The sequence below is a fragment of the Dendrobates tinctorius genome, unplaced genomic scaffold, assembly GCF_039654945.1.
Source record: "Dendrobates tinctorius isolate UK_male_01 unplaced genomic scaffold, ASM3965494v1 ptg000004l, whole genome shotgun sequence".
NCBI lineage: Eukaryota > Metazoa > Chordata > Amphibia > Anura > Dendrobatidae > Dendrobates > Dendrobates tinctorius.
In genome coordinates, this window is record NW_027361672.1 from 32,347,272 (window position 1) to 32,365,155 (window position 17,884).

General features: G+C 47.0%; 1 protein-coding gene and 1 long non-coding RNA gene across 2 annotated transcripts in view; one reads left to right on the plus strand and one right to left on the minus strand.

Annotated features, from left to right (window-relative positions):
• Positions 1–17,884, plus strand: part of LOC141082813 (uncharacterized) — a 68,200-nt gene that overhangs the window by 42,665 nt on the left and 7,651 nt on the right. The gene's annotated exons all lie outside the window — the stretch shown is intronic.
• The window catches only part of LOC141082799 (N-acetyllactosaminide beta-1,6-N-acetylglucosaminyl-transferase-like), a 132,631-nt gene that overhangs the window by 12,752 nt on the left and 101,995 nt on the right, over positions 1–17,884 (minus strand). Inside the window, exon 2 of the mRNA XM_073566742.1 lies at positions 3,911–4,000. Within this exon, the coding sequence (XP_073422843.1) occupies positions 3,911–4,000 (90 nt within the window). The remainder of the gene's footprint in view (positions 1–3,910; positions 4,001–17,884) is intronic.

Here is a 17,884-nt window from a genome sequence, read left to right on the forward strand (position 1 = left end):
AATGAAAAGCGTCTTTTATCGTGTGACAGCTGGCAAAAATAAAAACCCACCATAAATAGTAAATCAAACCCCCCTTAGTTAGGGAAAAATAATAAAATTAAAAAAATGTATTTATTTCCATTTCCCCATTATGGTTAGGGCTAGGGTTAGGGCTGAGATTAGGGTTAGGGGTGTGTTGGGGTTAGGGTTGGAGTTAGAATTGGGGGGTTTCCACTGTTTGGGCACATCAGGTGCTCTCCAAACGCAACATGGCGTCTGAACGCAATTCCAGCCAATTCTGCGTTGAAAAAGTCAAATGGTGCTCCTTCCCTTCCAAGCTCTGCCATGTGCCCAAACAGTGTTTTACCCCCACATATGGGGTATCAGCCTACTCAGGACAAATTTCAAAATAGCTTTTGGGGTCCAATTTCTCCTGTTACCCTTAGGAAAATAAAAAATTGGGGGCAAAAATATCATTTTTGTGGAAAAAAATATGATTTTTTTATTTTCACGCCCGGGCGCTATAAACTTCTGTGAAGCACTTGGGGGTTCAGAGTGCTCACCACACATCTAGATAAGTTCCGTGGGGGGTCTAGTTTCCAAAATGAGGTCACTTGTGGGGAGTTTCAACAGTTTAGGCACATCAGAGGCTCTCCAAACGCGAGATGACACCCGTAGACCATTCCATCAAAGTCTGCATTCCAAAACGTCACTACTTCCCTTCTAAGCCCTGACGTGTGCCCATCCAGTAGTTTTCTCCCACATATCGGGTATCAGCATACTCAGGACAAATTGGACAACAACTTTTGGGGTCCAATTTTTCCTTTTACCATTGGGAAAATAAAAAAATTGGGGACTAAAAGATCATGTTTGTGGAAAAAATATGATTTTTTCATTTTCACGCCCGGGCAGTATAAACTTCTGTGAAGCCCTTGGGGGTTCAATGTGCTCACCACACATCTAGATAAGTTCCTTGGGGGGGTCTAGTTTCCAAAATGGTGTGATTTTTGGGGGGTTTCCACTGATTAGGCACATCAGGGGCTTTCCAAACGCGGCATGGCGTCCAATCCCAATTCCAGCCAAAAAAGTCAAATGGCGCTGCTTCCCTTCCAAGCTCTGCCATGCGCCCAAATAGTGGTTTACCCCATATATGGGGTATCAGCATACTCAAGACAAATTGCACAATAACTTTTGGGGTCCTGTTACCCTTGGAAAAATAAAAATTGAGGGTCAAAAGATCATTTTTGTGGAAAAAATATGATTTTTTTAATTGTACGGCTGTACATTATAAATTTCTGTGAAGCCCTTAGGGGTTCAAAGTACTCACCACACATCTAGATAAGTTCCTTGGGGGGTCTAGTTTTCAAAATGGTGTCATTTGTGGGGGGTTTCGACTATTTTGGTACATCAGGGGCTTTCCACACGCGACATGGTGTCCGATCTCAATTCCAGCCAAAATAGTCAAATGGCGCTGCTTCCCTTCCGAGCTCTGCCATGCGCCCAAATAGTGGTTTACCCCCACATAAGGGGTATCAGCGTACTCGGGACAAATTGCACAATAACTTTTAGGGTCCTGTTACCCTAGGGAAAATAAGAATTGGGGGTGAAAAGATAATTTTTGTGGAAAAAATATGATTTTTTTATTGTACGGCTGTACAATATAAACTTCTGTGAAGCCTTTGTGGGTTCAAAGTTCTCACCACATATCTAGATAAGTTCCTTGGGGGGTATAGTTTCCAAAATGGGGTTACTTGTGGGGGGTTTCCACTGTTTAAGTACATCAGGGGCTCTCCAAACGTGACATGGCATCCAATCTGAATTCCAGCCAATTTTGCAATGAAAAAGTCACACGGCGCTCCTTCCCTTCTGAGCTCTGCCATGCGCCGAAACAATGGTCCCCCCCACATATCAGGTATCAGCGTACTCAGGACAAATTGCACAATAACTTTTGCTGTCCAATTTCTCCTGTTACCCTTGGTAAAATAAAAAAAAAATTGGACCTGAAGTAATTTTTTTGTGAAAAAAAGTTAAATGTTCATTTTTTCTAAACATTCAAAAAATTACTGTGAAGCACCTGAAGGGTTAATAAACTTCTTGAATATGGTTTTGAGCACCTTCAGGGGTGCAGTTTTTAGAATGGTGTCACTTTTGGGTATTTTCTATCATATAGACCCCTCAAAGTGACTTCAAATGTGATGTGGTCCGTAAAAATAAAATGGTGTTGCAAAAATGAGAAATCGCTGGTCAACTATTAATCCTGATAACTTCCTAACAAAAGAAAATTTTGGTTCCAAAATTGTGCTGATGTAAAGTAGACAAGTGGGAAATGTTACTTATTAAGTTTTTCGTGTGCCATATCTCTGTGATTTAAGGGCATAAAAATTAAAAGTTGGAAGATTACCAAATTTTCCAAATTTTCGCCAAATTTCCGTTTTTTTCACAAATAAACGCAAGTTATTTGAATTAAATTTTACCACTACCATGAAGTACAATATGTCACCAGAAAAAATTGTCAAAATCACCAGGATCCATGGAAGCATTCCAGAGTTATTACCTCATAAAGGGACAGTGGTCAGAATTGTAAAAATTGGACCAGTCATGAAAGTGCAAACCACCCTTGGGGGTTAAGGGGTTAATGAGAAAAAAAATTTGAACTTTTTGAATTTATCAAATGGCTGAAATGAAAAAAAAAAAGTGAAAAATTTAAAGGGTTCTGAATACTTTCCGTACCCACTGTATGTGTACATTGTGAAAATCCTGTAAATCAACTAGAGTGGGGTGGTGAGAAGCCGGCCAAGAACCAAATAGGACTAGTGATGTCACTTCATATAGTCCCTGGCTAGCTTTTCAAACTATGTTTTCTCTGAAATGCTGCAATGTTTTAGAGTAAAACATATCTGGCTGCAATCAAGCAGCAAGGCTTTGACGCATGACTCCCATAGTGTCCAAGAGAAATTGGCATACTGCGGATCTGAAAGATGCACCGCATGTCAGTTTCCGTGGGTGATCCGCAGGTGAACATAGACCCACAGTGGACATAGGATTTCTAGAAATTCCATCCACCATGTTGTAACATCTGGCCACTGCGGTTTTGACGCTGCATAAGTACCCAGCATCCAAACCCCAGAAAATTCTGAATGTGGCAACGAACCCTGAATTAAAGGCAAATTCTTTTTAAAAAACTAAACCCAATCCACAAAGGGAAGAGGAGAGCAGTAGTGTACTGAGTTGACCATAATACACCAACCAGACTAACAAGGTAATACGAACCGGGGTAACGAAAAATAACAAACATACAAATATACTCACATAAACAACAGATGTATGGACTGGGGAGTGGAGGATGGAGTTAAACCCAAGTAGGAGAAGAAAGGGAATTATCACAAACTCAAAATTAGCAACAGTCACAGATAAATCTACCAAACACCTTCTCCAATAGCCACCAAAAACAATGCTGCGGTCTTCTGGCTTCTCTCTGTCATGGTAAACCCATGACAGAAAATGTCAGCACAATTTACACCTGGATCTCTTATTTTGTAGAGATCTGATGTGCCAGTCTTGAGAAATCTAGAACTTCTACCTCAATCAGGCTGGCAGTGTACCTAGAAGAAGCTGCCCAAATGCATTGACATGCCCCAGTACACCTCCAGTCTGATTTGCTCATAGCTGCTATTAATAATTTAGCATAACTGACACATCGTATCTCTAAGAAAAAAATTATTTTTTTTTTACTTCCATATGTAAAAATGTGCTGATAGATTCCCTTCACGTAAAGACAATTTTCATATTTTCAGCACTTTACTCAAAAATGATAATACATTCCTGTCTACTTTAATCCATTAAATATTGTCCTTATTAATAATAATAATAATAATAATAATAATAATAATAATAATAATAATAATAATAATAATAATAATAATTATATTACCATGGCAACCTCCGTGGCTTGTCATGTCTCTCCACTTAATTGCTCTGAGATCACCTTCCCATTGACCGTCTGGCATTGATCCCGGTACATCTATGGTTCAAAACATGGAATTAGATCATCATTTTAAAGAAGATTTCAAAATAATTCACAAGTATGATTAATACATTAAAGTAAGTAAAATGTTACCATATATTATACAGTATATATGCAACATCATCTACAGGTGAAGATGAGCATGTTCACACATAAATGTTTCAGTTTCAGTGTAACTTTAGTTTCTAGTCCTTCCTTAGGTACAGTTGAAACTATAGAATAAGATATATATGCATGTTTTTCTCAAAATCTGACAAAATCAGAATAAACCTTTCTGTTTTAGGTTAATTAGGATTACCATAATTCTTAATATTTGCCAAATGCCAGAATAATGAGAGAGAGAGAATGTTTTAAGGCATTTTTATTACTTACTGAAAAGTCAAAAGTTTACATACACTAAGAATACTATGCCTTTAAACAATTCTGGACTGCTTATATGATGATGTCATGTGTTTGGAAGCTTCTGATATTTTTTTTTGCAACATCTGAGTTAATTAGAGACACACCTGTCGATGTATTTTAATGGCACACCTGAAACACACTGCTTCTTTGCGTAGCATCATGGGAAAGTCTAAAGAAATCAGCCAAGATATCAGGAAGATAATTGTGGACTTGAACAAGTCTGGCTCATCCTTGGGTACAATTTCAAGATACCTGAAGGTGCCTCGTTCATTTGTACAAACAATTATACGCAAATACAAGCAAGATGGGAATGTCCAGCCATCATACCGCTCAGGAAGGAGATATGGGTTCTGTGTCCCAGAGATGAACGTGCTTTGGTCTGACATGTGCATATCAACCCAAGGACAAAAGCAAAAGACCCTGTGAAGATGATGGTGGAAGCTGGTAATATTGTGTCAATATCTACAGTGAAACAAGTACAGTATCAACATGAGATGAAAGATCAATCTGCCAGTAAGAAGCCATTAGTCCAAAAGAAACATACAAAAGTCAAGATTATTGTTTGCAAATGCACACAAGAACAGAGACCTTAATTTTTGAAGACATGTCCTGTGATCTTATGAAAATAAAATTGAACATTTTGCGCATAATGACCATCGTTACGTTTGGAGGAAAAGAGAGATGTTTGGAAACCTAAGAACACCATCCCAACTGTGAAGCATGGGGGTGGCAGTATCATGTTATGGGGTTGTTTTACTGCAGGAGGGACTGGTGCACTTCACAAAATAGATGACATCATGAAAAAAGAAGATTATGTGGCAATACTGAAGCAACAACTCAAGACATCAGCCAGGAAGTTAAACCTTGGGCGGAAATGGGTCTTCCAAATGGACAATGACCAGAAGCATACTGCCAAAATGGTAATAAAGTAGCTTAAGGATAACAAAGTTAATGTTTTGGAGTGGCCCTCACACAGCCCTGATCTCAATCCTATTGAAAATGTATGGGCAAAGCTGAAAAGGCAGATGCGAGCAAGGCGACCTACAAACCTGTATCAGTTACACCAGTTCTGTCAGGAGTAATGGACCCAAATTCAGATCAACTATTGTGAGAAGCTTGTGGAAGGATATCCCAAACGTTTGACCCACGTCATTCAGTTTAAGGGCAATGGTACCAAATACTAATGAAATGTATGTAAACTTTTGACTTTATAATCCTACAAAAAATTGTGCCACAAAGACAAGGTACTAAAAGTAATATCAATAATTTATTTTATTAGGTAAATAAAACTTTAAAAATCAGTATATCGGTGAGTAAAATCGCTGGAGCACAGGAAAGTATATAAAAATAATATAATGCCATAAAACTTGCATCAAACATCTCACAAATGCACACTGCAGATATTTATATACTGAAGCAAAGCCCATATGCTATTAACCCACAAAAGTCCTATAGAAACAAAGGTCTTGGAGTGCCAAGTACAACAATGAATAACATTCATGTGCCAAATAATTTAAATATATAGGGGATGCAGACATAAAGAGCTTAGAGAATATCCATTATCAAATAAAGTGCCACAGTGCAAATAAAGAGCAAATGGGGCTAAGCATAGGTGATTAGCAAATAAAGTGCTGTGGTGCAAAAGGATAGTGCTAGATAGGGCATAAATTACCTATATGAAGCGTGCTGCCATGGTCCCTAAGCTCGTTTCGGCGCTAGCCTTCTTCCGCCCCCCAAAAGAAGGCTTCCGAGCTCTGCCATGCACCCAAACAGTGGTTTACCCTCACATATGGGGTATGAGCATACTGAAGACAAATTGCACAACAACTTTTGGGGTCCAATTTCTCCTGTTACCCTTGGGAAAATAAAAAATTGGCGAAAATATCATTTTTGTGAAAAAAAAATAAGTTTTTTTTTTTTTTTTACAGCTCTACATTATATACCTCTGTGAAGCACTTGGGGGTTCAAAGTGCTCACTACACATCTAGGTAAGTTCCTTAGGGCATCTAGTTCCAAAATGGCATCACTTGTGGGGAGTTTCCACTGTTTAGGCATATCAGGGGCTCTCCAAACGCGACATGGCGTCCGATATCCATTCCAGCCAATTTTGCATTGAAAAGTCAAATGGCGCTGCTTCCCTTTCGAGCTCTGCCATGCGCCCAAACAGTGGTTTACCTGCATATATTGGGTATCAGCGTACTCAGGACAAATTGTACAACAACGTTTGGGGTCCAATGTCTCCTGTTACCCTTGGTAAAATAAAACAAATTGGATCTGAAGTATATTTTTGTGAAAAAAAGTTAAATTTTCATTTTTTTAAACATTCCAAGCATTCCTGTGAAGCACCTGAAGTGTTAATAAACTTCTTGAATGTGGTTTTGAGCACCTTGATGGGTGCATTTTTTAGAATGGTGCCATTTTTTGGTTGTTTTCTGCCATATAGACCCCTCAAAGTTACTTCAAATGTGATGTGGTCCCTAAAAAAATGGTGTTGTAAAAATGAGAAATCGCTGGTCAACTTTTAACCCTTATAACTTCCTAATAAAAAACTTGGTTCCAAAATTGTGCTGATATAAAGTAGGACTGTGGGAAATGTTATTTATTAACTATTTTGTGTGACATATTTCTCTGTTTTAAGGGCATGAAAATTCAAAGTTGGAAAATTACGAAATTTCCCAAATTTTTGCCAAATTTCCTTTTTTTTCACAAATAAACGCAAGTCATATCAAAGAAATTTTACCACTGTCACGAAGTACAATATGTCACAAGAAAACAGTGTCAGAATCACAGGGATCCATGGAAGAGTTCCAGAGAAATTTCCTCATAAAGGGACATTGGTCAGAATTTTAAAAATTGGCCTGGTCATTAACATGCAAACCACCCTTGGGGGTAAGGGGTTTAAACATTATAAAAGGAATGATAAAAGGAATAAAACATTGTATAAATGGTATAAGGAGGTGACTTGAAGAGTTATAAAAATGTAATTTTCTCCGAGTTTGTTGCATTGAGGATATAAAACAGAAAGACAGTAAAGTGCTTGATCAAGAAGTGAGAATAAAAATAAAGGTCATGAGAACAATATAATGTGTAACATTTCCCCAAAAGTCACAGATATCGCAATACAAGCTGCATACAATATTAAATAGATCTCGTTGATCTAATAAGGACACTGTATTTAATAAATTCCATGTCAGAATGGATGCATAATCCTTTAAGATTTGCTTGGTTGTGCTTCTAGTGCTGAGATCTCACACCCCTCAGTACAAGGTGCAACTTTCAGTGAAGCTGAATAGGTGGGGATTGTCTACACTTGAGCTCTTCATATACTCTATTTTATTGGTAGACTAATAAAATTATCATTCTGAAATAAGGATCAAAGAACTTTTCTGATGTGGATTTGACTCATCAGTGCTAAGAGATCTATCTTGTAGCAAAAGCATTTAATATTGTTAAATTTGCTGAGCGATCAACTTTAAACAGTAAGATCAATCATATTAGGTTACTTTTAGGTCCTACAAGTTGCTCAGAGCTACCTATGTAATCGTATATGTACAGAAAGTAGGTCACTTGAGATCCACTACACCTTCCATGGATGCAACTGATATTTGCATTGTAGTAAACTGAAAGATGTATATAATATGTCGTTATGAATAGCTTCCTCTTTATTTCTGTATTATATTAAATGTTATTGTTTCTTTTTATGCAATTTAGTGTGTTCACCCCTTCGCCTCTCACTTATTGAGTTACAGCAATGTCAGCATTGAAGGAACAGTTACTATTAGCTTATATTTAGTCTTGTTATATTTCTACATTTTTTATTTTTCTATAAAGTCGCCTATTAAAGAGATTGACCACTAGTTTACATGTCCCTTTCATGTGAGCTAACTCCCATAGATAAGCATTTCACTAAATACCTTGCTTTGCCAAATCCTGTAATAACCCGACCTGCTCCTCTAGTCACATGATCTCTGGATGAGGATCTCCTGCTTCCTGTGATATCAAGTCAGATTCTACCTCAGTTCTGAGGCTGTGGAATCAAATGGGTGGGCGTGGCTTGCTGTGTGGGTGGGCGGGGCTGCATCCAGCAGAGCTCACTCAGTTTCTGTGAATGCTGCTGTGGGAGGAACGACCCCCGTCGACTGTCCGGGCCGGAACCAAGGGAGCTGTCATCTGGGTTCCTGGGGAAACTGTCCCCGGGGGGCAGCATTCAGGGATGGACCGTTGTGACAGACGGGCTGGGGGAGGGACCAGTACAAAAGAGGCGGGGAATTCCTGGAATGATGAGTCAGCAGACCGACACTGCGGTCGCTGCCGTCTCGCCCCAGCCCGTGACTGTAGCCTGTTCCCTGCCACCTGCAGCCGCCCTGTTCTCACCAGTGGCCGTGGCAAGTAGAGTACCGCCGGCGGCCACCACTGTCCCGCTCCGGTCCCAGCAGGGGCCGGGCCTCTGCTGACCGCGGACCCCCCATCGCAGCCGTTAGCTGTGCAGGTGGCCTGTCATTCGCCACCACACATCGCTGCCGCTTGCCCCAGGCCAGAGGCTGCGGCCCAACCGTCAAAGGACTCCACTAGAGCCTGTGGGGCTCCAGTGTCATCAGCGCGCCAGAGTGCGCGAAGACTTCGTCATCGCCTCAGCAACTGGGCCCAGCAACTACTACGCCGAAAGACCACTTACTTGAACGGCGAGGGACATCTGGATGGCTAAGTTGACTTTATAATTAGGAACCCGTAGTCGGCCATACCGCGGCCCTATAGTGACCGGCTGTTGCCGGAAGTAGTCATGTTCTACCCGTTTGTGTGTGCTTGTATAGATCCCCTGTGAGGGCAACCCGTGTTACCCCTTTTGGTGATCAGGCCGGGACTGAGGAAAGTTCCCTCTAGTCTTATAAACATTAATATAGAAAGCACCTAATTGTCTCGTGACTCGTCCCTGCATCCTGCGTACCTGCAAACACCACATTTGGCGTAGTCGGCAGGATGCAGTCTCAGAGCGCAGATGGCGGTGCGCCTGATCAGAGTGGGGCTGTGGGCACTGCTGATGATGGGGGTCCCCGCTCCAGCATCTCCCTGGGGGCTATGCTAAGTAACTTGCCCTGGTTTTCTGGCTCCGATGCCCTGTTGAGCTGGACCGAACGTATGCAGGGCCTCTTCCGTATGCACCCCATGACCCCCGATTTAGAGGCTGAGGTGGCCCTTATAGCGCTAGATGGGGAAGCCCGGAAGTCGGTTATGTTGAGACCCCCAGGGCGTCGCAACACCTTCGCCAGGGTCTTACAGATCCTTGAAGAGACCCACGCGGATCCAACAGACGTGGGGGAGTTGAGAACCCGGTTGTTCAGTCGGATGCAGGGGGAGGGGGAGACCATCACCCAGTATATGAACGCCCTCCAGGAGCTACACACCGCCATAGAAAGGAAGGACGGAATAGGGGTAGGGCCCATCGACATTACCCTGCGTGACCTGTTAGTGACTGGACTCCGGGACCCGCTAATCAAGCAGGCGTTGCGGGAACAGGTCCGAGTGAACCCATGTTTAGCCTTCTCCAAAGTGGGGAGTCAGGCCCGGGTGCGAGAGCAAGAGCAGGGGATGACGGCTCCTGTGGGGAAGGCCCGGAGCCTGGAGTCTTCCGTAAGCGTTGTCGAAGAACCTCGATGGATCGAGGAAATGAGACAAGAACTGAAGAGTATCCGGGGTGAGCTGGCTGAAGTGAAGAAAAGAACAGAGCCCGCGCCCGGCCGACCTGGCTACAATTCCGGGCCTTGGGGGCCTCTTAATACCCGCGGTGGCCGAGCCTCACCGCCCTGGTGTTATAAGGGTGGAGAACTGGGCAACTTCGCACGGGAGTGTCCGCGGCGTGGGAAATACCCACCCCGGCGGACATTAAACTAGAGGGCTCCGGGCATGGGGGACGCCACTCGGAGCCGGAAGACACAACGAGGGGTGGTGGAAGTCCCGAAGAACTGGTCGCTAAGTGCCCAATAGTATGGGCCGAAGTCGAAGGTCATGCTATACGGTGCCTAGAGGATACAGGGTCACAGGTAACGACCATGCCGGCAACGTACTTCTGGCAGCATTTTCCGGAAGCGGCAAGGCCCCAATGGGGGCCCGTGATATGACTAGTGGCCGCAAACCAGCTGCCGGTAACTGTCGCCGGAGTGGTGTGGCTCCAGATGACATTATGTGGTAAATTCCTCTGCCGCCGTGGAGTGTTCCTAACCCAAGAGATAAACGACCATCATCCGATCATCTTGGGCATGAACATACTGCAGGAGTTCGGCAATCTACTCCTCAACGATACCAAGCAGGAGACCCTAAGTCAGTGGGGTTCTCGCACGGCCCAAGAGCAGGTCTTCCAGCGGGAAGGCGCGAGTGCTCCAGGAGTGTCAGGAGGGTGAGGCGCTGGGCAAGGTCATCGCATCTTCCTCCGGGGCAGACGGTGGTGGCTCTGCCGATCCGCACCCCGATACCACTGGAGGGCGTGTAGGTGCAGGTGGAACCATGTTACTCGGAGCGCCTGCACCCTGGCATCCTGGTGGCCCGCTCCCTGGCCACAGTGCGGGAAGGGACCGTCTTGGTGCGTTGTGTCAACCTGGAAGATCAGGATATTGCCCTGAAGCCCCGGGCCGAGATGGCCAAACTAGTAAGGCCATTGGAGGAGATGCTGCCGGACCCCGCCGTCCAGTTGAGGGTGCAACCCGAAGATCCCTGGGCAGTGACAGTACGAACCCAACAGGCTGCCGCATCTTCGGCCCAAGAAAAAGGTCGAGTCATCCTGGAGAGAATCCAGGCCAAACTTTCCGGCCTAGCGCCAGCCCAACTTCTCCAAGTAGAGACACTTCTTGGACAATTTTACAGTGTCTTCACCAGCCACGAGGACGACTTCGGATGTACCACGGCCATCATGCATGGGATCCCCACTGCAGGAGCGGCCTCCATCCGGGAGCGATATCGGCAAATACCACAGCAGCTATACCAGGAAGTGAAAACTCTGTTAGCCCAAATGCTCTGGAAGGGGGTCATACGAGAAAGCCAAAGCCCTTGGGCGGCCCCTATTGTACTGGTTCGGAATAAAGATGGCACTTTGCGTTTTTGCGTGGATTATCGTAAGTTGAACGCCTGCACCATCAAGGATTCGTATCCACTGCCCCACATAGAAGAGTCTCTGTCCGCCCTGGGGAACGCGACGTACTTTTCAACCCTTGACCTGGCCAGTGGGTACTGGCAGGTGCTGATGTCGGAGGAAGACAGGGCCAAGACGGCATTCATCCTTCCCATGGGACTGTTCGAGTTCAATCGGATGCCGTTTGGGCTGGCAAACGCCCCAGGAACTTTCCAGCAGTATATGGAGCGGTGTCTAGGAGACCTCAACTTTGAAGCCACGTTGATATACCTGGACGATATTATCATCTTCTCCGCCACGTTCGAGGACCACCTGAAGCGGTTGGGGCAGGTGCTCGGCTGGCTGCAGAAGTACGGGTAAAAGGTAAAGCCCCAGAAATGCCACCTGTTCCACACCCAAATCAAGTACCTGAGGCATACCGTCTCGGCAGAGGGCGTCCGACCATCCCTGGAAAAGGTTGCTGCCATCCAGGGGTGGCCTACCCCCGAGATGGTGAAGGACGTGCAGGCCTTCATGGGGCTGGCCGGCTATTACTGTCGGTTCGTGAAGAATTTTGCACGCCGAGCTCGAGCCCTGCAAGACCTGCTGAAGGGGGCTCCCGCCGGGACGAATGGACGGAAGATCCAGTGGCAGCAACCGCAAGAGGATGCGTTTCAAGATCTCAAGGCTGCTCTCTTGGACACCCCGGTATTGGCATATGCGGATTTCTCACAACCGTTCATCCTGCATACTGACGGGAGCCTTCAGGGACTAGGAGCTGTGTTGTCACAGATGCAGGACAGCCGGGAGAAAGTGATCGCCTATGGTAGCCGGTTGCTGCACGACTCAGAACGCAACCCGGACAATTACAGCTCCTTTAAGCTCGTGCTCCTCGCAGTAGTGTGGGCAATGACGGAGCGGATAGCAGAGTACCTGGAGGGCTCCGAGGTAGTAGTGCGGACCGACAACAACCCGTTAGCCCATTTGGAGAATGCCAAACTGGGCGCCCTCGAGCAGCGGTGGGTGGCTCGGATGGCCAAATTCAATTATAAGATCATCTACAAACGGGGAGCTGAAAACGTGCACGCCGACGCGCTCTCCAGAATCCGACACCACCCCAGGGAGAAGTCGAGATGACGAATTAGAGGCAGACGAGACGCCGTTCGCCCTCACCACCGCCGCGCTTACAGTCCAAACGCAAAAAGCCCCACGACAACTGGATCCAGCAGCAACAAGAAGATACAGAAATTGGACTCCTGCGCCGACGGGCTCACAAAGACAGACTTTGACTCAAGATATGTTGCTGATGTTGCGCCAGTGGGAAAAACTAGCCATCAAAAAAGGACTTTTATATTGAAAAGCCATGTCACGAACCACGTCAGTTATGATATGGCAGGTAATCGTGCCCGGAGCCCATCTCGACCAACTGGCCCGGGAAGCCCATGAAAAGGGGGCTCATTTTGGTGCTCAAAAGACTTTACAGTGGCTGCAGCAGATAGTGTACCACCCATGCTTGCACGCTGCTGTAGAAGAAGTTTGACGAACCTGCCGCCCGTGTGAGCTTGCTAAACCCCCCCCCGCGCAACGAGCCCCGATGCAAACTATTGTAACATCAGCCCCTCTGGAGCTTCTTACGGTGAACTATCTAACCATACGTCCTGCCTACCAGGGGTATGAACATTGTCTCGTTATGGTGGACCATTTCACCAAGTTTGCCGTGGTCACCCCCACCTGAGACCAAACAGTGGAGTCAGCCGCCTATGCGATTTGTAAGAACTTTATTCAAGTGTACGGCTGTCCACAAAGAATATATTCCAACCAAGGGGAGTGCTTCCTAGGAAAAGTCATGGAAGAGCTACACCATCTTTATGGTATCGATAAATCGCGGACTACGCCATACCACCCGCAGGGAAATGGAGCTTGCGAAATAACAATCGGGTACATCGAGTGACTGGTTACACCCCCTACTCATTGCTGTTCGGACGGGAAGGAAAAGGAATTACGGAGGTGGAATTGAACCCAGAAGAACCCCAACCCTGGACCGGGGTATCCTCGTGGGTCCGTAACCACCAGCACCGGTTGCAGACCCTCCACCGTATCGTCCATACAAAGCTCCAGGATCTAGAACACCAGAGGGGAGCACTGCCCCCACCTATTGACTTTCAGACTGGGGCTCGGGTACTCGTACTTGATCAACGCCCCCAAAACAAGTTAGAACCACGGTGGGAAGTGAACCCATACCGAGTGTTGCGCCGAATAAGCCCTGACGGGCCTGTGTACAAAATACAATCCGAAGGAAACAACGCACCTCTCACTCGGGTTGTGCACCGTAACATGTTACGACCTTGTACATCTACTGATCCCCGTGGCTTGAACCGACCCTCCAGGTCCCCGACCCCCTGCCCCCGGTTTGGGACCTGGATGACGAAGAGGACTTCCCCGTCGCATCTGCGGGTCACCCTAATAGTGGCACTACAGTAGACCCGAGCACCCCACAAGAACCAACTATTCGACCACCCTCCACCACCCCAGAAGACTCCACTACTCCCGAGCTTCGACGCTCCGAGCGGTCAACAGCTGGCAAACCCCCTGAACGTTACGAACAGGACCAGTTCATATGGCGACAAGGACTGTCATCCCAAAAAACTAACCCGAATCTACAAAAACCCTCGCCCGAGGACTGGCGAGCATACAGGGCGGGGGAGTGTGGGAGGAACGGCCCCCGTCGAGTGTCCGGGCCGGAACCAAGGGAGCCGTCATCTGGGTTCCGGGGGAAACTGTCCCCGGGGGGGCAGAATTCAGGGACGGACCGTTGTGACAGACTGATGGGCTGGGGGAGGGACCAGTACAAAAGAGGCGGGGAATTCCCGGGACGATGAGTCAGCAGACTGACACAGACAGCAGAAGACCATGGGAGCGGCTGAAAGCGAGAGCGACTCACCAGTGCCAGAGAGGACGCTCACCGAGGACTCCAGAAGGACGGTACCGAGGCAATTATCCGGGACTTGCTGCCCCGCTCCAGCCCGCGGCCACTGCGGCCCCAGTTCAACCCGCGGCCTCTGCCGCCTCCCCTCAGCCCGCGACTGCGGCCTACCCGCGGTCTCTGCCAACTCGCCCCAGCCCGCGGCTGCGGCCTGTTCCCTGCCACCTGCAGCCGCCCTGTTCTCACCAGTGGCCACGGCAAGTACAGTACCGCCGGCGGCCACCACTGTCCCGCTCCGGTCCTCAGCAGGGGCTGGGCCTCTGTTGACCGCGGACCCCCTCGTCGCAGCTGTTAGCTGCGTAGGTTGCCTGTCATTCGCCACCACACATCGCTGCCACTTGCCCCAGGCCAGAGGCTGCGGCCCAACCGTCCAAGGACTCCGCCGGAGCCTGTGGGGCTCCAGTGTCATCAGCGCACCGGAGTGCGCGAAGACTTCGTCATCGCCTCAGCAATTGGGCCCAACAACTACTACGCCGAAAGACCACCAACCCGAACGGTGAGGGACGTCTAGACGGCTAAGTTGACTTTATAATTAAGGACTCGTAGTTGGCCGTACCGTGGCCCTATAGTGACCGGCTGTTGCCGGAAGTAGTCGTGTTCTACCCATTTGTGTGTGCTTGTATAGATCCCCTGCGAGGGCAACCCGTGTTACCCCTTTTGGTGATCAGGCCGGGACTGAGGAAAGTTCCCTCTAGTCTTATAAACGTTAATATAGAAAGCACCTTATTGTCTCGCGACTTGTCACTGCATCCTGCGTACCTGCAAATACCACACTGCCAGCTCTTCCTTGTGTAAGGAGATAGACCGGACCGCGGGTACCTGCATGCCGGGACCGGAACTGAAAGGGCTGCATCCTCTGTTTCCAGGGGGAAGCCAGAGAGAGGCAGACCTTCCCCTGCTGCATGAGGGAAGCATAAATGAGACGGAGCTTCCTGCTGACAAGAGGGGTCAGAGAGAGCCTAAAAAGCGCACGCAGCAGCGTGAGGATAAAGGGGAAAAGCCCACGCTGCAGGGGGCTTTTGGCGCCAGTGCAGAGCAGCGCTCGGTGAGAGGAGCGCTGTGCCCCATCCCTCCAGACAGTACCGGTGTTGCAACAGGCCCCACCACTTGCAGAGAGGCCACGGTGGAGAATAGGGCCAGACATACAGAGCAGCGCCATATAGAGCAGAGCCGTGCACGCAGAGCAGAGCCAAGTCGGGTGCTGCAGCAGACAGAGAGGAGTGCTCCATCCGGCGAGCACCTACACCACACAGACCAGCGACCGCCGTTGCTCACCGCCATCAGTGGGACAAGAGGAAAGGAGACGTTCAGTGCGTGCCCAGTGACAGCCATAAAGTCAGGTGCCAGATGCTCCAGGAAAGTGAGTACTGTGCGTGTGCTGCTTGAAAAGAGACCGGGAGCGTAACCTTCAGCTACCACTGACTGCGTTAGTTAATAGCGGCCCAGACACGCGTAACCTGACTTCACCACGGATTATAGTTTTGGAGCTTATGGTCCATATACTTGCTACTTGCACATGCCGCAGAGTGCAAAGCTAAGTGCCGGCGGTTCCCCACACTGGACTCAGTACCGTGCTAGACACTTGTAAGCATGGGAAATATACCTGCTTCCCTGAGACTTTGTTTAGATGTCACGTGTTGCTGTTGTCGGTGCCACCGTTGGAGCACCAAGACGCTGCAATCAAGAAGACTACAGACTGATAAGTTTTTCCCTTTTCCTTCTGAACTTTCGTTGGTCCCTGTCCTACCCCGTTCAAACTCCCTGCCCCGTCCTTTGTCCTATTATACCCCTCTGCCCTGCTACTCCCCGAGTGGAGTATATTTGTTGTTAATAAAATCCTGTTAACTCTTGATCTGTCTCCTGTCCGTGACGACATCCCGCGTTCCTGCGATTTCCACACTTGCATCTGTATGTACACACACTGCTGTATACCCTGTGTAATGTATAGTATATACACCCTGATGTATTTTCTTTATAAAATGAATATATTCAAATGTCTCACCATCCATTCATTGATCCATCCATCCCATCATCCATGTCAGTGAGGGGTAGTAGGAGATTATCTTTATTGCCAGGGTTGGTGTTCTGTCGCTTCTGTGTGACAGCCTGAGAAACACTGGATCTCACCAGCGGTAACCCTGCTGAAGTCAACAACAATCACAGCTACTGAAGTCACACACCAATCACAGAGGACAGCGTGTGAGCCAGCAGCTGTGACCGGTGGTGAAAAGGTCAGGCACCACGCTGATGACTACTACTGTCATCAGCGTCGCCTCCCCTAGCTGATACCAGCGAGATAAGGCGATGCTAATTAGAGTATTCATCTATTGGTGTCTGTGAATAGTGATAGTTTTACTGCTACCCACAGACGCAGGAGACAAAGAAGAAGATGGATGTGTAATCAGGATTTCTTTGTGGGATCATTTGATTCATAAATGGGTGTATGAGCTGTGGGGGAGTCTTTATTTAAATACTTTTTATACTGTGTGTGTGTTTTATTTATTTTTACTACTGGGGATGTCCAACTAACACCTCTCCTTTACTGACCCCAAAAACAATTACCCCAATTTCCAATGCACCAGGGCAACTGGGAAGATATGAGGTCACGTGCCAGAATTGGCGCATCAAATATGATGTGCCACTTTTCGAGCTCCTGCAGGATGATATTTGTAGGTTGAGAATGGCCCAATAACCCTAGACATTCCCAGCCTATTATTATAAGCCCGCAGATGTCTGGTGTCCCTTTGCTGGTTATTAAAAATAAGGGGGCCCCGCAGTGTTTTTTCATTCATTCATTTATTTATTGCTAATAAATAAATGAAAAATACTGAAAAATACTAATAAATAAAGGAAAAAAAATGACGTGCCCCTCCCTATTTTTTTAATAATCAGCCAAGAGAAAGCAGACAGTTGTGAGATGGTTTTATTATTTTGAAAAGCGGCCAATATTCATGGATCTTCAGAGCCTCTTAATAACAGCTCACAACTGCCTGTGTAGCCTTTACTGGTTATTAAAAAAGGTGCCCCCCAAAAAATGACATGGGTCCCCCTCTATCTTTAATAATGAGCAAAGGCTAAACAGAGAGCTACAGACTGATATTAATAGGCTGGAAAGGGGCCATGGATTTTGGCCCCCTCTGTGATAACTAATAACACCAGCCTTCTACCACCCCAGAAATGGTGCAGCCATTAGATGCGACAATTCTGGCACTTAGCCTCAGCTCTTCCGCTTGTCCTTGTGTGTTGGCGAGCGCGTTAATGGTTTTGGGGTTAATGTCAGCTGTACTTGGCATGCCTGTAATGGGGTCGGAAGTGCACACACTGGAAAAGCTTGTTGATTGGCTGTGCTGCAGCCTTTCAACAAGCTTTGTTCGAGTTGCCGAACCCGAACAGTAAC